Source organism: Hyposmocoma kahamanoa, unplaced genomic scaffold, assembly GCF_003589595.1.
Source record: "Hyposmocoma kahamanoa isolate Upper Pololo Valley unplaced genomic scaffold, ASM358959v1 192, whole genome shotgun sequence".
In the NCBI taxonomy this organism is placed as follows: Eukaryota; Metazoa; Arthropoda; class Insecta; order Lepidoptera; family Cosmopterigidae; genus Hyposmocoma; species Hyposmocoma kahamanoa.
In genome coordinates this window covers 2,875,134-2,899,425 of record NW_020653719.1, presented here as the reverse complement: position 1 = coordinate 2,899,425, position 24,292 = coordinate 2,875,134, and the positions used below count along the sequence as shown (strand labels likewise).

At 34.4% G+C, this 24,292-nt stretch overlaps 1 protein-coding gene across 1 annotated transcript; it reads right to left on the bottom strand.

Annotated features, from left to right (window-relative positions):
• Positions 1-725: 725 nt before the first annotated feature.
• LOC113226650 (nose resistant to fluoxetine protein 6-like) lies at positions 726-21,633 on the bottom strand. The gene is made up of 13 exons (XM_026459368.1): positions 21,285-21,633; positions 19,568-19,791; positions 18,723-18,937; positions 18,277-18,362; positions 17,319-17,500; positions 15,111-15,265; positions 14,573-14,741; positions 10,605-10,798; positions 7,178-7,325; positions 6,799-6,982; positions 3,809-3,951; positions 2,747-2,856; positions 726-2,345 (listed from the first exon to the last, which is right to left on the bottom strand). Exons 1-13 carry the CDS (start codon positions 21,631-21,633, stop codon positions 2,210-2,212), a joined length of 2,295 nt encoding a protein of 764 aa, XP_026315153.1. The 3' UTR covers positions 726-2,209.
• Positions 21,634-24,292: the final 2,659 nt, after the last annotated feature.

Sequence of the window (24,292 nt, the reverse complement as noted above, 5' to 3'; positions counted from 1 at the left end):
AATTTGAAAAGCAAATATGCTCACACGTGAATCGGTCGCATGTAAGAAATATGCATAAATCTACTTCACATAGAAATAATACAAAACATCTTGATTACCATTATAGCTCTTAACATCATGCAAGTGTGACTCAGCGCGTGTTGTCTTGGTTTACCTGTGCTAGCGCACATAGTATACAATGTGTCAACAATTTATTTATGCATAAATTATAAAGAATCTTCACGATATGCAATATGATGTCAAACTACAATAAAACTAGTCTGGCATCATACATCTTGCATATTAAAGAGATCTGTGAAGAGAATGATAATAATGATTTGCAGTTTAAAAAGCTAATTTTGGTTTTCTGAGAATTAAATACACTAATGAATATTAAATACAGGTCTCTTAAAAAATCTAACCAACTATTTTGTCTGTCAAAAAAAAGTAACTCTAGTACCATATTAGATATTTTATTTTTACTCTGATACCGTGTTCGGTATAATTATATTTTTGGTTCATAAGGTTTTACTTTTATGCAGTAATCGAATTTAGAAAATAATAATTATAATAATAATAATAATAAAATACCAGCAATCTTTTTCAATCACCTCTTTATTTCTGCATCACCCGTATTCAAAATTGTTATTACACGTGACTCAAATTGATTGTCAGAAATGTAAGTTTAAAAATGCATGTTTTTATATACATGATAAATTTGCTAATTCAACAAGAAATTGCACATTGAAAATAATACGACTGAAATAGTAAGACAAGTAAAGACGAAATTTGAAGTTACAATATTTAATTTTCTTAATTTTGCATCTGATCTGAGTGACATCTATGCGAATGTTTTAGTACTACAACGATTACATAATACTTAGTGGAGATGAGTGTCGTAATACCAATACCGTAGAAATACAATGCGTGGCAGTTAGATGGCGCTCTATTCAATTAAGCGTTTATAAAATTGCAAATACAAAAATAAAAGTAAATCTAGCTCCCTTTATACGTATATTTTAAGTATAAATCGCTATTTGATAATTAACAATATTTATTTTACAAACGCAGTTTAATGAGCAAGGCTACGTTCGTGTTTTAAATGCTTCCTAAATACCGTTATCTAAGTGCTCGAGCTCTACATTATTGTAATGGTTCATCACCAAAAGTGTAACAACTCTCTGAAATTGTAATGTTAGGCAAATATAACATGCGTGATAAAGCATAATTACATAAAAAATAAACAATAATAATTCACTTTAAAAATACTTTTAGGTTGTGACATAGGTTTTCGGTTATCTACTTATTAATTTTAATTAATTTGAGGATTTAAATTTTTATATTACCTTTAATATATTTGAAAATTGCAAGTAATTTATGACATAGTATACGAAATTAATAGTTAATTAAGTTATAGTTAATGTAGTGCACGTAGAGGGTTCATGTGTTGGAATCTTTTATTTAATTTCGAACTATACAACATTATTTTGTACTTCCTTAAAAATAATCATCATTTTGTTTTATACAATGAAAAGGTAGCCTTACTACTTTATTTATAGCTGTTTTGTTATGTGTAAACTTATTGTTACCTCTTCAAATAGGTCAACTAAAGCCTATTTACGATTGTCATTTTAACGTTAAAATTTGGATATTCCTAGTTTTATTTAAAAAAGTTATTAATGTCATTTCACTCATTAGGTAACGTACTTTCGATATCAATATAAAGGTTTTTGATATCTCTTATATTTCCGGAATAATCGTATCCAGGCGATTATGAGAAGGGCTGTATATGAGAAGGGCTGTATATGAGAAGGACCTTCGCGTATGCTGGCAGCTTTCCCTTTTTAAATGGTTATGCTAATACGTTGAGAAAGGTAGACAAACTTTGGATCTTCAGTCGATCCATTATTTTTTTAGTAAGAAAGGGTATTGGAACTCTAGAGACTTAGAAATTAAAATCTGCAGAGTGCGAATAAGTAGCCGGTGTTAGGGATTCTGGTATTTTTTACTTTTTATTCTTTGCACAAAGATACCGATACAGTTTCTTGCTGATGCTTGGACAGATCCAGTAAACACGATGCCTGCAATGTCCACATACTAGAGCTACAAGGACGAAATGCTTCCATAAAAATAAAACATTGTTTTCTTTTATATAAACAGAATTACTAACTTTTTTTAAGGTACGTCGTAATTCCAATTTGTACATTTAAAATTGTTTAGTTTTCTTAGTCTAAATTTTAGAAGAACATTGCACAGTTGACGGCAGGTTAGCTTCTAGATGTCCTTGCGTTGTGTTGGATGCTATTGTTATAGTTGATGTGTTCTTATTTTCGGGATTAGTATCTTCTATGCTTGATAGCTTTGTTCTGAAAAAAAAAATACAGATGATAGTTTTTTTAATGTGAGGTTATTGCTCCAGAGTACATCTTGTTGGCTTATTGCTGTTATATTATATGTTGGTGACTTGTAATGTATTTGAAGAGTTCTGAGGCATGTAGTGGTTTTCATCATGCAGGTTTCCTCAGGATGTATTCAGCAAGAGATTATAAATAAATAATAATAAATTTAATAAAAAAATATTATAATTGTGTTTTAGTGCGTAGTCACTCGAGTTGTAATGAGAACACTTTCGAGCAGCGACTACACCCTGAAAGTTCTGATGTAGCTTCCGTTCGTGTACCAACTGTTACATAAACGGAAACTACCGGGTTAAATGTCTAACACAGTGATCGATAATTGTAATACGAAAATAAGAAAAATTAATTACCTAGACTTCAAAAATACTGTACACAGATTGTTGACAGGGGCCTCAGCCAATAGCCAGATAATAAAAGCAGAAAGACAGCTCAACATTAATACACCTATCCCTTCGGTGAACTGAAATATAAAGTTTCATCATCATCTATATATATACGAGTGTATCTGTTTGTCGATTTATCTTTGTTTTGTTTTAAAATATTTTTAGGGGACTGTAGATTTAGTTTTAAATATGTATTTTTTGAGTATGTAGGAACTGTTTATCCCAAAAAAAATCATCAACCCATTTATGAGTCCCACTGCTGACCACGGGTCTCCTCTGAGGTGAGAGTTTAGGCCATAGTCCGCCACGCTGGTCCAGTGTGGGTCCCACTTCACACGTTTTCCGAGAGTCGTGAACCTTTTTCGATGAGTAGGTTTACTTACGATTTTGCCTTCACCGAAAACTTCATGGTAAATTTCACACTCTCGAAACTCAGAAGTGCGAGCCCGGGCTCAAATCCACGGCCTCTGCTTGAGAAGCGTGGTAGCCTGATTAATGGTTTGACATAGCCACGGTTATCCCGACGGTTAATATAAAGTTTAAAAAATATAAAATGTACAATACAATACACAATACAAAAATTCTTTATTGTACAACAAAAAAGGAAACAAATACAATACAATTAAATTAAAAATAAGCGGTAGTACAATGGGCGGTCTTATCGCTTTAAGCGATTTCTGCCAGACAACCTTTGGATGGAAGTAATTATATAATTCACAGGAAAAAGACGGCGGTGTATGAAGAAAATGTAATTATTTAATTAAATTGGAAGAGATTAAAAATAGTCCTAGGTTAAATGTAATAAGAAATTAAGAAACAGTTACTATCATACATAATTTAAACTTTCTTCGACAGCAAAAAAAGGTGTAAGCTGTTGAGATTTCACAGATGTGACTTGTCTGATCCAACCATTGTAATCTATGTCTATAATTATTATCTATTATAATCTATGAACCAAGTAATCATGTTAAATATTGAAAATAAATAAAACAAAATTGACTAATGCTTTTAGATCATTTCCTTACGTACCAACTGCAAGTAGTCATTATACCGCGATCCTCGAGTAACGAACACGTTACGTGATATGAAGATGCAATGTGTCAAATACAAGCCGTATGTCAGCCTGCTCAATGGAACCCATGGATACCAGCTTAGGAATCCTTGTACTAGCGCTGAAACAGAAATCCATTTATTGTCTACAGTGTCTTTACAGATGAGTTTTTATTTAAGTAACACGCTTTTAAATAATCAAGTAGCGTTTTTTAGCTAGATCCTGGATTATAACAACAATATAATTAATTAAAAAAATTTAGTCGGTCATTACAAAAATAAAACATTCTGAGTACCCATTTACCCAGAATGTTTTATTTTTGTAATGACTGAACAATTTTTTGTTTTTTTTTAGTAAAACACAAATAATAATAAACTTTAAGTTATTACCTAATATATATATATATCGTATAATAAATTATAAGATATGAACTCAATATGATACAATGAATGTGTAATTCTCATTTAGTAGCAGTAGAGCTGCTTGTTAGAGAGTTCGACCAGGGAAGTACTGCTGACAAGCAGTAATGTCAGCATTTCAATGTTCCGGTTTTGAAAGGTAAGGGTGATGGTGAAATTACAGGCACATGGGACCTGACACGTTATGTCTCACGGTGACAGATCTGTTTATCAGTTACAGCTCGCTAATGAGTACCCGTTTTTAAGCGTACTTTTTTCTTGGCTTTTCGCGTTTTGACTGTAATTTTTTTTTTTCAATTTGCACTCATTTATTTGTGTAGGCAAGAGACCTTACAGCTTCTTCTTATACAAAGTAAGGTCATAAATGTGAATTGGCTACCATTTTGTCAGAAATGAAAAATAATGAGTTCTGTTTTCACGAAAAGTTTATTTGAAGATGTAAAATAGATGACATTAAGTTGAAAAAATTGTACCGGTCAAATGACCGCCTCCCGAGTTGATGCATATTTGTTAAACTTGGTGTAAGAAGAGGATGATGCGATGAAGCCTATTTCCACTTATGTGGTTATGGTAACAAACAAAATTTGCATTTCCGGGGCACAGAGAACAAATTGAAAGAAATTGCATCTCCTGAAAGTGACTGTTTGGTGTGGCATTTGCAGTGAAAAAGTTATTAGTTCTTATTTTTTGGAAGCCGATGAAACCACCGTAACTGGTGATCGTTACAGGCACATGTTAAACGAGTTTTTTCTCGCAAGTTACTGAATTGAGTCTCGAGCATTGTTGGCTCCAGCAGGACGTAGCAACCGCTCACACAGCTCGTGCAACTATGGAGTTTTGGATGTAACGGCGCCAGACTCTTCTTTTGGGGCTTTTTGAAATCTCACGTTTACCACAACAAACCTCAAACCTTGCAACTCTTAAAAGCTAACATTAACAAAGATCTCAAAAAAAAAAAGACTATTCAAAATGCCGTAAAACTCTCGGCAAGGTTTTTTGTAATAAATATTATCTTGTAAAAAAAGTAAAAATGTATAATAAAGTAAATTTATTGTATTTAATCAACTCTCACAATCTTTAATTTATTGGGTAAAACTTGGGTAAATCTTCTACATGTTTTCGAAAATTTGCACTAACACAGTTCTTGCTCTTCGGCCGCCATGTAGAGCATGAGCTGAATAAGCAGCTGATACAGAACCTTCTTTCAGCTTGGAGTTCATCTTTCCAACTCGGTAACATACAATCGTGGGATCAATTCCAAGACGTCTTTCTTTTGAAAGTAGTGTCTATTTCTTATTAAATCAAATTTTTTCAAAAGTTCGGACGTTTCATGAATTAAAGCAGGTCTAGAAAATCTAAACGTCAAATAATTTTCGTTCTTACGAAATTTTGTAACGAAATGGAACCATGGTAAGAATCGCGCAAAACTTCGATCGGAATTACGTTTTTCGTTGAATTAGAGCAGAACCTCCTGTCATTTAAATATTCTTCTACGGTGTAGTAACACTTGTTAATTTAGGGGAGAGTGGTATTACCGCGTGGCTGATAATTTCGCGCCTCTGTATATCTTAATAACTACACGCTATTTAAATATTTTATTGAATTGATATTCAATATTTTTTATGTGAAATTACTCCACTAGTTTGTTATAGTTATAACTACACGCTACTTAGAGTTTACAGTGCCCCAGTATCATATTAATATTACAATTGTGTTAACATATTGGAAAGATTAAAATATTGTATAACTGGTCCGCAAAATCATTTTGGAAATACAGTTTGCTTTTTCATATTATTTTGTGGTTTGGAAGCAAAGTGACTGTGTTTGACAATTCCGCGATTAGAGCACGGTATTATCAGATTTGGGCACGGGATCGTAAACTATGAACATTTTATTTGGCAAACATGTTGCATGGAAGGGAAGAAGATAATATTCTAGACTTTTATTACAAACACGAGTATATGCCAACTTAAAAATTTGTTAATGTATTCAAATCATATAAATTTATTGGGGCACGGTTTTATTAAACCTGAGCACGACAGTTTGATAATACCGCGTTTTCCTATTTGTTCGTAAATTCGCAACAACTGCCTTTTGTATTTGTTTATGAAGATTATGCTATACTTGTAGACAAATAAATTACTTATGACCATAAATTTTGTTTTTAACAACCAACCCTGAGCTTAATTATAGGCCTTATTGCTTAGGGGCTCGGTATTACCCAACTCTCCCCTAATAGTTGTGTTAACACATGCTTGAATCGTATTTTATTATTTATTATTGCGTCTGGGATTCAATTGAACAATTTAGGTGCCATATCGACAGCGCTATTTTTGATTAAGGCCGTTTTACAAATAATTCTTGGAACCATATTTTCTCTGAAAATTCGCTGCCCGAGTTGTATCGTTACAAATAAAGATGCCTCCAAGGAAGTGTTTCGTGCGAATCCTTGGAATATCCACAACACAGAGTTTCACCTCACGCCAAGTCTAATCTCGATCTAGTCTAGGTTAATAGTAATTTGTTAGCTTTTTAAATGAAATACTTACGAACATGTCCTAACATGCAGCACAAAATAAGTAATGCCAATCCGCCAGCCCAAATTGCGCGATTCAGAGCAGCGTATAAAGCGCCCTCAAGTGGGTGGTACGACCTCCAGAGATATGTCGGTCCTAATAGCATTATTGTTAGCATTATCGCAAAACCTGCGCTCGCGCCGATTATTGACCATGTCTGGAATAAGTAAGATTGGTATTAATAGAATAATTTTAATTTATGACCGATTTTCAGTAAGAAGACAAAGTAATCAGAGCAAAATTGGTTTAAATAATAAAGTCGGTATTTCAGAAAACATTATTTGTAAAATATTGTTTTTTTCCAATAGTAAATTATACTCGCTTCTCGTTGATATTCTTAAAAAAGAAATACCTTTGAAAGCCTTTTGAGATTTCCGGTCAATCTACACGCAGCGTAGAAGTAACCGGCAAAAAAGCCGATGATATAAGGAGCAAAGCGAGTGTGACTCTTAATATAGGTTACATGGAACTGTTTATTCGCTCGAGGGTCTCTGACGAATCTGAAATAAAACAACGCTATTAAATCAGTAGAGATCAAGTTCTGAAAAGTCTGTATGTGATCAACGATTGAAGTAAAAGCAAGCAACTAATAAAATACCTACTGTTTACGTGCACTACTTGTACTACAATCATACTATTTACGTGTGATGAAAAACATTGTATCTTTCACAGGTGGTACGGGAATTACGAACCTCGACTCCGAAAGCCCTCAGTCTTCGGCTAGGAGCTTCTAATACAGTCTCGTCGTAATTCCTTATTTACCGCCCTTAATACACAATGTCCTATTACATTAATTTCAGCAAGCTCATGTGAGATGTTTGATGATATACACAATATCCTAGGGCTCAATTTTATTGCCTTGGAACGGAATGGACTAGATTTGGGCAATTCCCGCAGCTACCATATCGTGTATACTAGATAATAGCAGTAGGGCAAAAAAGTTCGTCGTGAGAAGTAATTTCACCTTACCTATTTGTACTGCCAACTGTAATGTTCAGCGTTAATTACAACGTTCCGATTTTGATGGGTAAAAGTGCTGGTGAAATTACAGGCACATGGGACTTGACAACTTATGTCTCAGGTCTAAGGGCACAGCGGCAGTGCCCCTTAGATCTTTGCGATATAAAACTCTGAGTGGCACTTTGACTGTTATGGACAGACGTGTTGCTCACCACTAGGAGCGCGACTTGTCACTGGGTATAATAAAAAAAGAGATATAGGTATAATACAGAGGTAAGAAAAATTTTCCATTTTTTTTATAGTGGCCTCATAAAGTTGAAGGGATTAATGGATTTAATTACCGTATATATCAAATTGCATTACTTTGATTTAATGAGCTGCTTACAAACATAAATAACTCAATGGGATAATTGCTCTTTATTCAAACAATGGAGCCATTACGCAATATCCACTTAATGTTTTTTTCCCTACAACTTATGTAGTGAAAAACATTCATATTTTTTTCCATTAGTGTTCATACACATAGCTTTAGTTATAAAATAGTTGCAAGTTGCGCTATGGTACCAATATGCATACATGCAATGTTGAAGATTAATTTATTAATTGATTTAATTAATAATTAATTAATTGTATTGTGAAAAGAGTGTCGGACCACTCGAGGATATTTCAATCAACTCATAGTATCATATTCCCATCAAATTGTTTGATCGTAAGAAGAATAAATTTAGAACTAACGACCTAAAATAGAAGATAGTAAACTCCAAAAAAACTTTTTATGTAAAATTAGTTAATTTTTTATTATACTCCGTCCAACCATTTATTTAACTTTTGACATATGCATGCCTCCGAAGTTCCGTAATTATTGACATATAAGCCACACCCCGGACACTCCATACAAGGGTCGAAAATTATTTACTAAATTATTTACTACTACTACTACTACATACAGCAAGGCGCTACCTGCACACGCGCAAATGTGTGCGTGAAGTGGTAGGGTTACCCACATGTTACCCATCACTTGCTCGTACTATTTATTACGTTACGTGGTCAAAGCGGTAATCTGTTATCTATAATTCTATTATAGAATCCTAATAATGACACATATTCATTACGTATTTAGATCGATATAATATTATATTTTTCATTAATTCACTAACTGGAATAATATTGAAGATTTATTTAAAAATATATTAAAAGCACTTAAAATGTTATATTTTGGATAGGTACCTTTAAAGAAGGTAATCAAAGTAATTGAAATTGCGTGTCCAAGTTTATCATTACTTAGTTAATAATTAGGTATATTCACTACGTAATATTTTATCGGCAATACAAATTGAAATTTCGAGAACCCTTCTCTAGCTCAGGAAGTTATGGTATCTTATTATATTGATATAATAAATCTGTATTATATATTACTCTGCACTAAAGAAAACAATAACTGAAATAGTCTCAGACATAAGTTTTTTTTTACTTACTTCGTTTCATCTTTCAAAAAACGAAAAAAACCCTCTTTTTATCCTATTTAGATGATTATAAACAGCCTTACACAGCACAATTCACGACCATTATAAATAGTAACGTAAAATGATGTTATATATTAACGTACAAATTTCGTAATGAGAAAATGAAAACTATATTAAAATATCAAAGCCGTCTTAGAGCGAAAGCGGCTCGTCGTCAGCCTTGTTCTCGTTCAGTCAATGTGACCGTCAATGTGCGGGGCGTGGTGCGGTATCTAGAGCTAGGGAGGGGCGGAGAGTGTCCGTTCTCATTACTTATTTGTTCTCTGTATAAGCATAGACAAAAAATGCAATACTTCCTGGACTCTTTTATTTTTTAATTTTAGTGAAGCGACGTGTTCTTTAGCTCCGATATTTATCGAATCAACCAGATTATGTAACGAAGATTATTCAAGTTGATAAAATTTGGGTCTAATAAATTATAATGAAATAAAATTATTTATACATAAATATAATAAATTTGTATTGTTTATTATAATGAAACGGTTTCTCCACATGAACGGGAATCATCACTTGAATCCTCATTCACATTAATTATTATTTTTTGAGAACACCAATTGTCATACGCAACATCACGATCCCAATGAGACAATATGTTGTTTTTTGAACTCGCTCACATTCACGATTTAAACTTCTACATAAATAAAATCGATGGTTATAAAGCAATCGGAAATCGGAAACGCATTAGAACAGTACTAATTGATCAGAATTCGAGCTGTCAAAAGTTAAATAAATGGTTGGACGGAGTATAGTTATAGACATTGAACAACAATCACACATAATGTGAATGTAGCCTTAGAAGATATCCATTCACTCTCATCTTGAAATGGCCCATGTTGTCTACAAAAACAAGTATAGAAATACCTATATTATATATACCCATGATATATTAGTAGCAGTAGAGACCACCATATTTATTTCTGCCACCAAGCAGTAAAGTGAGCATTATGGCATTACGGTTATGAAGGGTAAGGGTGCTGGTGAAATTACAGGCACGTGAGACTTGTCAACTTATGTCTCAGGGTGACGGGCGCAGTGGCAGTGGCCAAGATGTATTTGCGATTTAAAGTTATGAATTGCATTGCAACTGTTATGGCTAGGCGTGTCGCTTACCACCAGGCGCACGACTTGTTCTTCCTGTCACTTGGTATTATTAAAAAAAAACTTTGTGTCTCAGGGCGCAGAGGCACTACCTCACAATTCATTGCAATAAAGTTTTGAGAGGTACTGCAACTGTTATGCGTAGGCGTATTGTTTATCACTTAACATACTATAAGAAAGTAATAAAAACTGTCTTACTCGTAAACGAAAAGCTGCACAGCAGGCAAATGGCTGATATAGTTAATAATCCCTGGTGTAAGAATAGACGCAGTGGCGAGTATCACAGCACAGCTGATGCCGAGTCTTCGATGATGATTATAGATCCAATATACCAGACTGGCCACTAAAGTGTAATGGAAGTCACAGGGAATATACCAGGAGATGACTATGCACTAAAACAATATAGCAATTTTAATAAGTTGCCAGACAACCCTACCAATTACCTGGTTGCAATCTAGGGAATTTCCTGTACTATGAGTGCCAGACTAAAGGAATTCACTTTGGGGCACTTTCCAGAACATCCAGACCCAAACCAATTTAAAAAGGTTAATTTACAAAAAATAAAAAGTTAAACCAGCGCACACAGTGAAAACCGTTAGCGCCTATTTACATAAAGCGAAAACTTTCGACGACTTTTGGCGACACGGCGCCTACATTTGTTTCTCCCGTGAGTTTGGGTGTAATTTGTGGTTGTCTATGTGTGTGTCCATGGCACCCGCGACACAGGGTTTCCCTAGTGCGGGGATATGTTAACTATGTGCGTTATTATTATTATTACAAAAAGCCCACCAGTGGAGGGAATGTATACCGTGTCCATAAGTTTTTCCCGCAGAGCGGGACCCTGTACCTAAATTGAGTACAGTTTTAAAAATCAAAGACATGTTTATGATAGTTCCGAAATGTTTAATGTTTACATAAAAGTGAGAAGAACTAAAATTGTTTGATAAAACACAAATTTTAAAAAAGAACTAATCTTGTGGAGTCTGGTGCTCGATGAGTGGTTGGCTGGCTTTATATATTTTTCGCTTTCGCGCTTGTTACGTGTGTTACGACACTTTTAAGTGTTTTGGGGACGTCATGACACGAAGCCTAAAAGCGGGACTGTCCCGCTTAAAGCGGGACGTATGGTCACGTTAGGTATGTATAGATAAAGTTGAACAACTTTATTCTTAATGATACGTACCTTTGATCTAATAAAGCCGCATGTGATCATACATTACGTATATATGAAATTTTATAATTTTCATATTTAAGTTTAAAAACATCGACTAGTTTCGTTCATAGAACCTTTAAACTTAAAAAAAATTGTAATTTTGTAGATGTAGCCTTACACACTTATTATATGCTTATTATTGTGCGAATATTGAAAATTTTAAACTTGAAAGTCGACGCATAATGTGATTATGTGGTGTTGCATATAGTTTAATATGAGTATGCTTTCAATCTTTCTTCCAATCTTATTTCAATCTTTGGCGCAACGGTAATCTGGTGGATCAGTTTTTGTACGAGCTCCTATAAAAAATTTTCATTATAGTGTAAATATTGCAAATTTGTTATTAAATTTGTAACGTAATCCATTATACCTTTCCAAATTATCAAATTATCATTTTGTAGTGCATTAGGTGTGTTTTTATATCGAATTTAAACAAATAAGTGTTAAAGGTCTTAGTGCGTAAGTACCTGCGAATATTTTGTGTGTTCGCGCCCCGCGAGTGAATTTCGCCGTACCGCCGCTATCGCGTGCGCAGCCCAAGTGTGATAATTGCGTGCGTGCCTCAATCTCGCGCCTTGTGCGCTACGTCAGCGAACAAAGAGTAAACTACGCATTAGTGTCACCTACACTAAACTACTCAGAGACGTCTCTCTGGGGAATTATAAAGTAAAAAACAGTTTCTAATTTTCGATCTTTGTATTAATAATTATAACAAACTGGTGTAGTGGTTGCACAAAATTAATTGAATATAAATTCAATAAATTTAAAAACCGTAATCACAAAATTTACATTGACATAATGAATTGTTTAGCGTGTAACAATAAAATAAACCGAGGAGAGGTATTAGCCTGTGCTACCTGAAAGGGATGCTATCATTATAAGTGTATACATATGACGTTGAACACCTATACTGCCAATAAACATAACTGGCTATGCCCTTCGTGTGTAATGGCTACGAGACGTGTTCGAGGCGATGAGACACCAACCCGTAGACAGTTCGAGCAGCTCCCAGTCGAGGCTGACATGTCTTGCGACAACTTAGCTTCCGGCTGCATCCCGACTAATGCTGGTGACGAATCGACAAGCACCAGTAAAGTAAATATTTCTCAAGTTTTAAAGGAGTTGCGAGCATTCAGGAACGATATAGTTGGCATGAGGTCTGATATTCAAAGAGTGACTGATAGCATTCAGGAAATTAATAAAAAATTTGGTGAAATGGAATCTCGTTTCAGTGACATTGAGGATAGATTAATAATAAATGAAAACAAAACGGCGTTGATTCCTAAATTAAAACAAGACCTAGAGTCAGCTAAAGATTCGATATCGTCATTAGAAAATGAGTTACAGCAACGGGACCAACTAGCTAGCATGAATAACCTCGACATATCCGGGATACCTATTGCTGCTTGTGAAAACCTCTCAACGCCAATACGTGCCATATCTAATAAGGTTGGTTACTCACTAGACGACCGTGACATCGATGATGTTACGCGTGTACGGAGGTTCGAAGCGAGCAGTGTGTCTTCAGAATCAAGCATCTCTCGTCCGCCGGTCAGCATTGTAAAATTCACTCGGCGGCTGTGTAAGGATAAATTCCTAGCAGCAGTGCGCTCGCGACGTGGCCTAACTACTACCGATGTAGCTGACAAGTCGCTATTAAGATTAAAAATCACATCACTGAACTTACGTAAAATAAAACTAATACTATGTACTACTATGGATAAATAATGTTCAAACCGTTTATTGTGATTTCTTTGTAATTTTTGTTGTCTGTTACTGTAGTGAGACTTGTCTTGTTGTATTTGCACTGCTTCCTCTTGTTTGCTTTTAGCTAGATGGTTGTGAGGTATACAAATAGATTATAGGTTCTCCTAGTAACAAGTGAGCGGTCTTGAGTCTTAAGCTTTATAATGGAGTCAGGAGTCCTACAGTAAAACAAATAAATAATGATTGGTGCTTAACATTTACGTAATACCATCAAAAATGTATAATCTTTCTATAGTAATATGTAGTGGCAGTATAATATGTTGTTCTTACCTAAAGTTTCTGGCCTGGTATGCAGGCCATTCTCATTCCTCTTGATAAACGGTGACACTCACTTTTGACATCACTAGATTTGATTGAAAGAATATTGACTAAGATTCATGTTATTGTTTGAAGTGAAATTTACCTTATTAATATTTAGATTTTATTATATTTATAGTAATTAATTAATTGTAATATAATTAGTTAACTATTGTGCTTACCTTAAGTGGAAACCATGTTTACCTATGCTATTTCCAATGTACATCTTTCCGGTTTTCGCATGCCGTGATAGCAATATTATTATTATAAATTGGAAAGAGCTGCACTGGTTCACTGATGGATTGCAAAAACTATACTTCTTTTTATTTAACATGTGTTTCTCACTCAATGCATTGTTAATAATTGAATAATGATTGTTTAATTCAATTACGTAATGACACGACCGGTCCTGAGCGCAGCGAGTTACCTCTGTGTGCATTCTTGCAGTGTTCGGAATACGAAATACGCATATTGCTGAATATGTTTGTTCTGTTTCGTTGTTTCTGTGCACGAATTTTTTGTGTTGTATGTGTTATGTCTATATGTCTGTGGCTATATCTAGTCATAACTTAAAGTTGTTTATCAAAGACCACATAAATGCTTTTCTTTCTTCCGTGTTGTTTATTGTGTATCAGATTGTCTGTTTACCTATTTTTTGTTTTATTTAATGTATATTTAGAGGACTATAGGTTTATTTATAAGTTAATTTTAAAATATGTATTTTTTTATATTTATATAACTGTTTGTTCCTCAATAAATTTCAAAAAAAATTGTATACAGCACATTTTCCGTTTGTCTTTTATTTCTAATATACTCTACCTACAGCATGAGATCCCTTAAACCACATAAAAGTATGTTTGTAAATAACTCGTAATATAAATTATCTTACTATGTTCTCACTGTCAACGTAGTTGCTTAACATGAGCAAATTGAGCCACCAATTTTTCCTGCAGGGATCGGTCTCGCCTGCCACAACTCGGTTCCAAAGCGGGCCGCTGCCGAGGTATGGGAAGATCGCGCAGTAGCAGAATATTACCACCGCAAAGGCTACTGATAATCTAAAACATGAAAAATATATTATAATTTCTGAAAAAGTGCAATTAGTCAAGTAAAAATTAAAACAGTGCACTAAAGTTCATCTGAACTGACAATAGAGTCTTATAAATTATGAAAAGAATTGTATCTATTGCGTTTTGCATATTAAGTGACATAGATGGAGGGAGTTAATTTTTATACTCTTAAGGCTGTCTATAAGTAGATATTACTGAAATTCTTCTAGTTTCAGCTTTCACGGACAAAATATTAGTTTTATTTGATAAAATTATGGATGACAACTATGTATACGATACAAAATATATCGACATTGACAAGTCATCATGCAAAGGTATTGTAAGTTTACGACAAACAAATATAGAACTTGGTAGTACCTTATGTATCTCTTCACAATGATTACAAAGGGATTAAAAATTGACTTTTTGATTGTCTTGAATGCGGAGGCGGCAAGGAAACCAGACAAAAAGAAGAATGTATCTACAAAAAGATCGTCGTGGAGAACAAACATGCCAAGCACTGATAAAGAGTCCTAAAATAAAAAATAATAAACATATATAAGTCGTAAGAAGCTACACAGTAAATGATCTATTGTGCTGTTAACGAAGTAGGATACAGGAGGCAATGACAGCAACAAATGACATGGCCACCTCACAGGAGATACCGAAGGCGTATAAGGACAGAAAAGAATAATTGTGAAATTGTAGGGTGCCCCTAAGGTGCTTGCAAGAAAGAGCCCTGAGCAAATACCTATTCTATGCTATTACAATTTAAATGAATACTTTGATGACAAATAAAAATAATACTATTATAATAAATTTGAATAATAAATTAATCTTAATTATATACTATACAGTTATGCTATTGTAATCTAATTAAATTCAAACTTTCAAGTGGCATAATTCTGCTAATAACGTGACGTATTTCTTATTGTATGACAAACTTTTTATTTTATATTAATATTTGATAGATAACAATTCTAATTAATAATTGAAATATCGGCCTACATCTGCTTTTGTTGTTATCCCTAATAAAGGGCTCATATGTGTAGCATTATTTTAATTTTAAGACATGTATGTACCATATGAATGCAATAAATATATTGAGTATTCATCTTCCAATATTCAAAGCTTAAAACTAAGATTAAAACCAATTGAGTGTACATAAGTTTATGCACACACACAAATATAGTGTCATATTCCCTTACAGGTAACTAGGCAGTAGCACCATAGTATAATAAGACAAGTAAGGTAACTCCTCTATGTTGTCTGTGTGTAACTCCGTGCAAATGTAACAGCGCGACTTGTATGTGTGCACGCCTACCGCGCGCTATGTACCGACATATCCATTCGCATAATCTGAACGTGCACTCACGCTGCATGGCGCGGATCTTCACACGCACCATTCATTATAGAAATGAAGCTTTCGCTCAATGCTTAAAAAATTATATCAATTAGGAGATATAAAAAAAAATATAATTACGAGTGATGGGATGAACAAGTCGTGCGCCTGCTGTTAATCGACACGACTGTCCGTAACAGCTGCAGTGCCACTCAGAGCAATCGCAAAGATTTGAGGAGCACTACCACTGCGCCCGTCACCCTGTGACGTCAGTTGACGTCACATGTGCCTGTAATTGCACCAGCACCCTTACTCTTCAGAACGGGAACGCAGTAATGCACACATTACTGTTTGGCGGCAGAAATAGGTAAGATTGCATCAGTGGCGTGGCGTGGGGGTTGCACAGAGAGGCAGAGAGGCATAGCAATGTAAAAAAAAATATTTTACTTAAAGTTAGAAAATAAATTCCACTATTTGAGAAAATGATATCCTGAACAATACAAAGGTGGCGACGGCAGGTGATAAAAACACAATTGCGCCGCCGAGCCTACCCGAAGGAACTACTTTTGTAATTACAAAAATAAAGGGGACAGCAAATTTAAGGTTAGCCCCGGGGTAAACAGAAATTGTCGCTACGCCGCGCGCCACTGGGTGGCAGTACTTCTGACAGTATTACATTCGAGTTCATTCAGCAACTCAAAATGATGAAAGATGTGTTTAGTGTTGTCTATGGTGGTTTGAACAATAGCGCCTCAAATTCAGAGTATTTTTTTAGATTCAATACTCCCGTAATTGAGATACCAATCCGCGACGCGAAGTACTGCATTTAACAAACGTTATTTCAAGCACAAGACTACTGTGACGAACATCTTATTTATTTTTATTTGTGTGTACCACTTGACTTGTAGGTCCATCTAAAATAATAATGTGACAACCCTACGCTCCGAACGAAGTATAGGCATTCATGCGTCGAACAGGCGGGAGTTGCCCTACTGGTCTTATTATACTATGATCGCAAAAGTACAATGATACAACTATAACAAATTAAAAAGTAAAATGTAACAATGTAACAACCATAGTACAAAGACACATGCCACAAAAACATTTATAAAACAAACAGAAAAATATAGGTTAAGGTTATTAAGCAGCAATTATAATAATTACGAACACTGCAACTTTCGCTATAACTTATCTAACGGGATAAACGAGTATATTGGAACTATAAAACAGTTGCAGTTACTGACCTGGTCCATTCTCATGCCATCACTAACAGGCCCAGAGTTGAATATCCCCATTATGTGGCACATTACAATTAACACAATGCTTAAGAATCGGATTCCGTATAGCACTTCAGAACCCTCTTTCTTCATCTCCAGCAATACCCTTGCGTTAATTTTCAGACAAAATGACTCTATTATGTCATATTCTGAAAATATAAACTTTTTATTAACTGTGAAACTATTCTTTCGGATCTAATGATCTTATACACATTGGATATAAATCGTGTATATTTGTTTATTGAAATAAATCAACGTTTTGAGTCCGTCCATAGGGCCTGTAAGGCTCAATTTGTTGCTCGCGCATTCCGCGGAAGATTTTGGCTCATATCTAGTTTGCATGTTACACAATTGAGCATAAAGCTCATTATGCTTTGTACAATATCGTTAAAAATATTCGCTTCCATTCCGTTCCGCCGCAATATAAATTGAGCCTAAAGGGCCGAAACGTTAGTTTATTTGAAAAAATAAATACGCGATTTAGATCAGAAAACAATAGTTTTGTTTCCAATTGTAAAATCCTAAGAACTCGATATTTTTGTTTAATGAGTGTATGTTACTTATAAGTCTGCGCCCACGCTTATATAATTCATGTCCAAGTGTATAAACGCCAAAAAAATTGATGTGCACCCGTCACGGAAGTTTATGTGGTCTGTGGCACCCGTCGACACAAAATCAATGTATCTACCACATAAGTCTGGAAAGATAGTCATTATGTTCAAAGAGGTTTCGAAAAGCCGCACTCACTCTCTCCTGTGAAACACATTCCGGTATTGCAGATTTTAACATCACTTCAATAAACTACATCCACGTGAATAAATTTGGACTAAGAATATGTTTTGATGCATGCGCGTAACAAGGTGCTATGGCCACTACATTCATTTGTATTGTTTAAACATGATAAGTAAATAAACATTATACGTACTGACACTGTTGTTACTCGCACATCGATTCTTGTGGTTCAAATAGGTACAAACTATAGTAATTGACACTAGTAAGACCATTACAGCCCTGTAAAAAAATTGAAACTTTTATTGATATAAATACTACTTTAACAACCTAAATCTAATAAAATAAATTAATAAAAAAATAAAATAAAATCGAAGGGAGCTAATCATTTTCAAAAATGTATTTTTAAATAAGATCGACTTTACTTGAAAAATAAACTATTTAATAATTTCATTAACATAATTAAACTAGATAATTTGGAACTAAACACATTTAATAATAATAATAAGGGATATACTCATAGCACCGCATTAGGGAAACCCTGTGTCGCGGGTGCCATGGACCTCATATACAACTATAAATTACACCCAAACTCACGAGAGAAACACGGAAACAGTTTTATTTGTATAAATAGTTACTTACATAAAAGAATAAAACACCGCGTCGTAACGTCTAGGCTGGTCAGGTCCTTGACAGGGCTCAGACACATTGATGCGTGGGCGCATACCGGCCATACCCAAATGACTTCTGGATAGCAACGTTAACATCAGTCGTTCTACGGATTTTGAAGTGCACGACGCGGGTACGCAACTACCCCATGTTATTTCGTTTAGAGGTCTTGTGTATTTAGGGCGGTGCTGTGGACAATGTTATGGATTACTTTTCATCTGCAACAACGAATGCAACCGGCTTGAAAAATATGTGCCAGATAACTATACCAATTGCGTGGTTTCAAACTAGAGAATTCCCTGTACTAGGAGTACCAGAGCAACAGAATTCACTCTGGGACACTTCCCAAATCACCCAGATCAGAACCAATTTTAAGACTTCCTCCTCTCTACGAATATCGTATTTAATGTATGGGAGCGTTTAATGTAAAAATTTTGGATATTTCTAGTTTTATTATTAAAAAGTTGTCGATGTCGATTAACAAATTAGATAACGTACTTTCGATATCAGTTTAAAGCTTTTTGATAAGTATCTCTGATAATTATGGAATAATCGCCTGAGCACACTTAAAGATTACATCCTGTATATGCCACATGATTCGTAATCATGCAGATCGTTGTTTTCAATGTGTCTGTGTACGATACGCTGGCTATTTGAATTTCCAAGACTGTGCGAAAATTCTCGGGAAGATGCGCAACCTATTTTTTACTTGTATCTAGTTTGTACGTTACATGATTGACATAAAGTTCATTATGTAATGAGCCTTAGGAGACAGAGTTTACAAGACAAATATGGGGATGCTTGTCAAACACACCCACCTGTATAAAATCCAAAGCAGATTGATAAGGCTCCACGAGCCCGTTACTACGGCGCCTCGCGACGTGATCAGTTCTCTCTAGTACAATTTCCGCTAAACAGTACTGAGTCTTCAATTCAGGGCTAGTTTTGGACCAGGGAGCGTTCATGCATTGATCGAAGTTACCTAGCTGATAACGATTTCCATAGAGAAGACCTTGTGGTTGAGACGACACTGAATCCCAGTCTGAAATATATAAATAATATGCCATAGAAAAACAAAAAAAATAATGAATGTATGGTAATACATTCTGTATGAATAATAGTGTATACAGTGTGATTTTTTAACTGGAACAGTATAGGAAAACTCGAAATTCGATTTCTCTTCCTGTACAATAAATTGATCCTTGCAAGAAAAAAAATGTCAATATTATAAATTTGTATGCACAACTCGCGTGTGATTAAATAATTTTGTAAATAAAAGTTATTTTCACAAAAAGGACCAAATGGTTCCGAATTCAAATACCCTTTGTCTCTCTCTCATGGTTTCGGATTTCCCCATACAGTTCATACAGAACGGTGGGCATAACCTGAATAAATTAACGGACGCTTCAAAGTATACGAAAGTAACTGTAGTTAATTCTGAATCATAACATTGTAACTAAATAAGCTTGTCTTTCTCTACAAAAATAGAATTTCTTTGATTAAAAACATTGACTTACAATTAAAAACAAGAAATATATAAATTGTTTCTTTATACTTTTATTATTAAAAAGTTATCGATTTTGACTTTGATTTTTATTAAAGAGACTCGAACCCAAAAAAAAGTCGTTCAATTCAAACATAAACGCATAACGTCCTACGCTTACATTTTGATTGTGTCAAAATTCAAAAATTTTTTTCGGATAATTTATCCATATTGGTTATTAATGGATAAAAAACTTGCACACGAATGTTAGTAATTACAAATAATCGCTAGGGAATGAATAATGTTCAGACCGCCGCTACTGCTTTTAATAAAAAATATCGGTTAAAATGAGTTTACCGTATTCGAGGCATTCAATACACCTACTAAAAACAAAAAAAAATTGTTTGTCATGCTTTAAATAACGCCAATCACGGTGCTATGATATTAGTGGTAATATAACTAGCTGTTTTTCAATAATAGTGACCCAATCCAAAATTGATCCTTTTCGTAGGTTTTAGATCTAAAACATTCATTGGAAGTTCTACGTTTTTATAATAAGATTTCGGAGCAAATATTAATATTATAATTTCCTGAGTTTAAAACATACATCAAAAATATTTTAATTAAAAAGACATTAAAACATTTAAGACGCCTACGTATTAGATGAAGATGTATGGAAAGATAACATGAGTCGAGTCGACGAACCCATGTGTATTGAATAGCATTTAAGTTTATTTGAAAAAAGCAATCCCTAGAGTTTCGTTCTTCTCAGGGAAGTCGCTACAGTGAATGTGTAGTGGCTTAAAAAATTGTAAATATCACCTATGGAATAAATGATTATTTGTTTTTAACTTTGACTAGAATACTGGGATGGTTTACAATTCGTCAACCTTGGGCGGCATACGTTTATCAGCTTTTTTAAGCCACCTTCCCGATGAATGCTTTGAGATAGGCTACTACTGTAGAAAGCCATCAATAGGAAGAATACATTATCGTAGCTTTTGTACACACTTTTGAAAATATCAGTATTGTGTTTTACGTGTTTTACTTACCCCAAACCGCCCAAAGAGTGAAGTTTTTCAAACTCCCCAACAGACGTAGCGTATGATTCAAACACGGTATTTCGTCCTCAGTCCAATTCTGATTCTTTAAAGCGTACACAACATCTTCCAAATAAATTGGATTTACATTGTTTTCACTATTATTTTTATGGATATTAATTTCTATTTTTTTTTTAATTTCACTTGTTTCCTTAAAGGTAAAATTTTGATTGTCACTTGTTTTTTGGGCATTGCGACTGATATCAAATTTGGAAGTTTCTTCAAAGTTTTTTGAAGCAAGGCTTTGGATATTGGCAATTACTGAGATTAAAGTTACTCCAATGAGGAAAATGTTCTTCATAGTGGCAAAGGCTAAGACTAAACTCAAAGAAGGAAGCGCTTCTCATTATAAGAGCGACATTACACAATGCAGTCGGTGATTATTGTCGATTAATTACTAGGGTTAATTGATGCCATTGCAGGTCCTATAAAAGGTTTTGAAACCATTTCTTTTCACACACATAAAATACAGAATAAGAGGAAATAAGATTTTAGAATATCTATTAAAAAAAACCAAATGGTTTGTGTGTGAGGGACAGTCTCAGCCACAGACATATATCTAGATAGATAACCAAGATAGAGAAAACCAAGCATGCCACATTTTTCGTACCCACTATGAGGTCACAAGAACTATTTAGTGATGGGAAGCTTCCGCTCTAAATCGATTGATTGAAAGGAATACGCGTAAAAATGAACTTGTGACTGCCTTAATTAATTTTACTAGATGGTTTTCTGTTGGTAATTGATCAAATTGATGAATGGCAAGACAAATGAAAATGTTACTGCTGACAAAATATGGGAAACTCTTATTAATCAGAAGAGGTTTACTTAATGACTAGAATGACTAAACTAGACCACCTTCATTCTCGAAAGCAATATAGAAATAGCAAAATAGATATTTGTTCACAATATTCGGATATTCTAGGCAACGTGCTGCAAAAATTATCGAAATTACAGATACTACTGATAATAGATACTATAAAATTGAAAAAAAAAACGAAACGTTACTAAACTTCATAACAATACAGTTATAGAATATTTTTATAATATTGCTAAGGTCATAATAATTTCGTCCCTTTGTTTTCAAAATCGATCAGAATCGGGAACAGTGTTGCCTAATGTATACATCACTAACTGTTAAATTTGGCCAAAACAATGAACAAGCGGCCGTACCACGAAATTGGATGCATTATACAAAAGCGCGTTCGTTCGATATTCATGGCGTATTAACAAAGGATCACAAATATATCGCACTAAGTAAAAACCGCAATGTATTACAAATCATGAGGCATACACAAGGTTGAATATTTGTTTTCTCGAATTTCATACAAAACCAAAATAATTGTTTTTAAAATAAATTACGCATCTTCTCATTACAAAACCACTTACCCGTGGAAGAAACGTCCCTGTTTACCCGTTTACCCACAGTTATGGTGCATTTGCAGTTTATAATGGCACAATTATGCATTTTTCGCGTTTTCGACTGGTGTTTATCTCGTTAACGGTCGAACGCATTCTGAAGTGTAGCAGCGGCAACTAAGTGAATTTCACTTACTTTGGGAACGCGAAGTACGTACACTTGCGGCGTCTATCTAGGTATATGTCTGTAGTCTCAGCATTCACTGAGCGACAGAAGTCAGACAGCACTGGTTTTTCAGCCTGCCCCCGACTTTAGTAAACATATATTTGCATTTTGGGCTTGTTCCATAAACTTAGAGGACTAGGTAATCTATTACGGTATTAAACTATTAAAATAAAAAATATATAAAAAATAAACATCTCAAAAACCAACCATTGCATAATAATAAAATCTGAATTATTAATTATCTCAATACAGAATACTAAAAAAACCGACCTCAAAAGTGAGTACCTATTATTGAAATATTCCCTAGTTCGCCACTATACAGAACTTGACACAGGATATAATAAAAATCGGTTCTCACTACTCAAAGTATATTGAGAGAGAAAAACGCCTTGAATTGGAGAATAGCAAAACCAACCATTAAAATAATTGCACCTTAAGCAAAATTTAGACGCTATTTATAAAAATGAATGTTCATGCGTGATCAGCCACCCTTAGAGGTAGATGATTTTCTTCAAAATGAAATGGAACCACTATGGAGGTTTCCTCTTTCCAACAAAAAAATATGAAAATCGGTTCACAAATACCGGAGTTATCGCGTAACATACATACAAAAAAAACATGCAGTCGAATTGAGAACGTCCTCCTTTTTTTGAAGTCAGTTAAAAATTAAAATTAACATTTTACTCGTACCAAACAGAACCAATGATTTTCTGTGTAATTGTACGGACTACGGCACATCAGACTACACATTTTTGTTCGAAAATCACCTCCAGTGCAACGGAACAAGATACGGTGTACGGAACAAGGTAATGTGTAGATTGATGTGCTGGCGTGTGTACATCTGAATAACTAATTTTAAATTATTAATGTTTTATTGAACTGATATTAAATTATTTTTTTGTGAAATTACTCCACTAGTTTCTTATAATTATTAATACAAAGATCGAACACTCAGAAAAATTCCTTCGATCCGACTCGAATCGACGTCTTCTTGCATACCGTGACAGGCGCTATACCAACTAAGCCACGGAACGAACCAACGGACCTCTCAAATTTTTCTATGTGCTTGCGTCGTGTCTTTGTATTTGGTTTTTCAACGACTTTTTAGTCGTATTGCCAGCTATGAGAAATCTATGAAAGATTTATCACCCAGTTTGTACCTTTACAGCTACCAGTCCTGGCGAGAGATATCTTGTCATGACTTAGTTGGTATAGCGTCTGACACGGTATGCCAGAAGACGTCTGTTCGAATCTGACCGGATCGAAGGAATTTTTTCTGAGTGTTCGATCTTTGTATAATTATAATTTTAAATTAGTGAATGTCTATTGCCACAAAAAGCAAGTCTGGTCTAGGGGTGTTTCTTTCTGTTCGGCC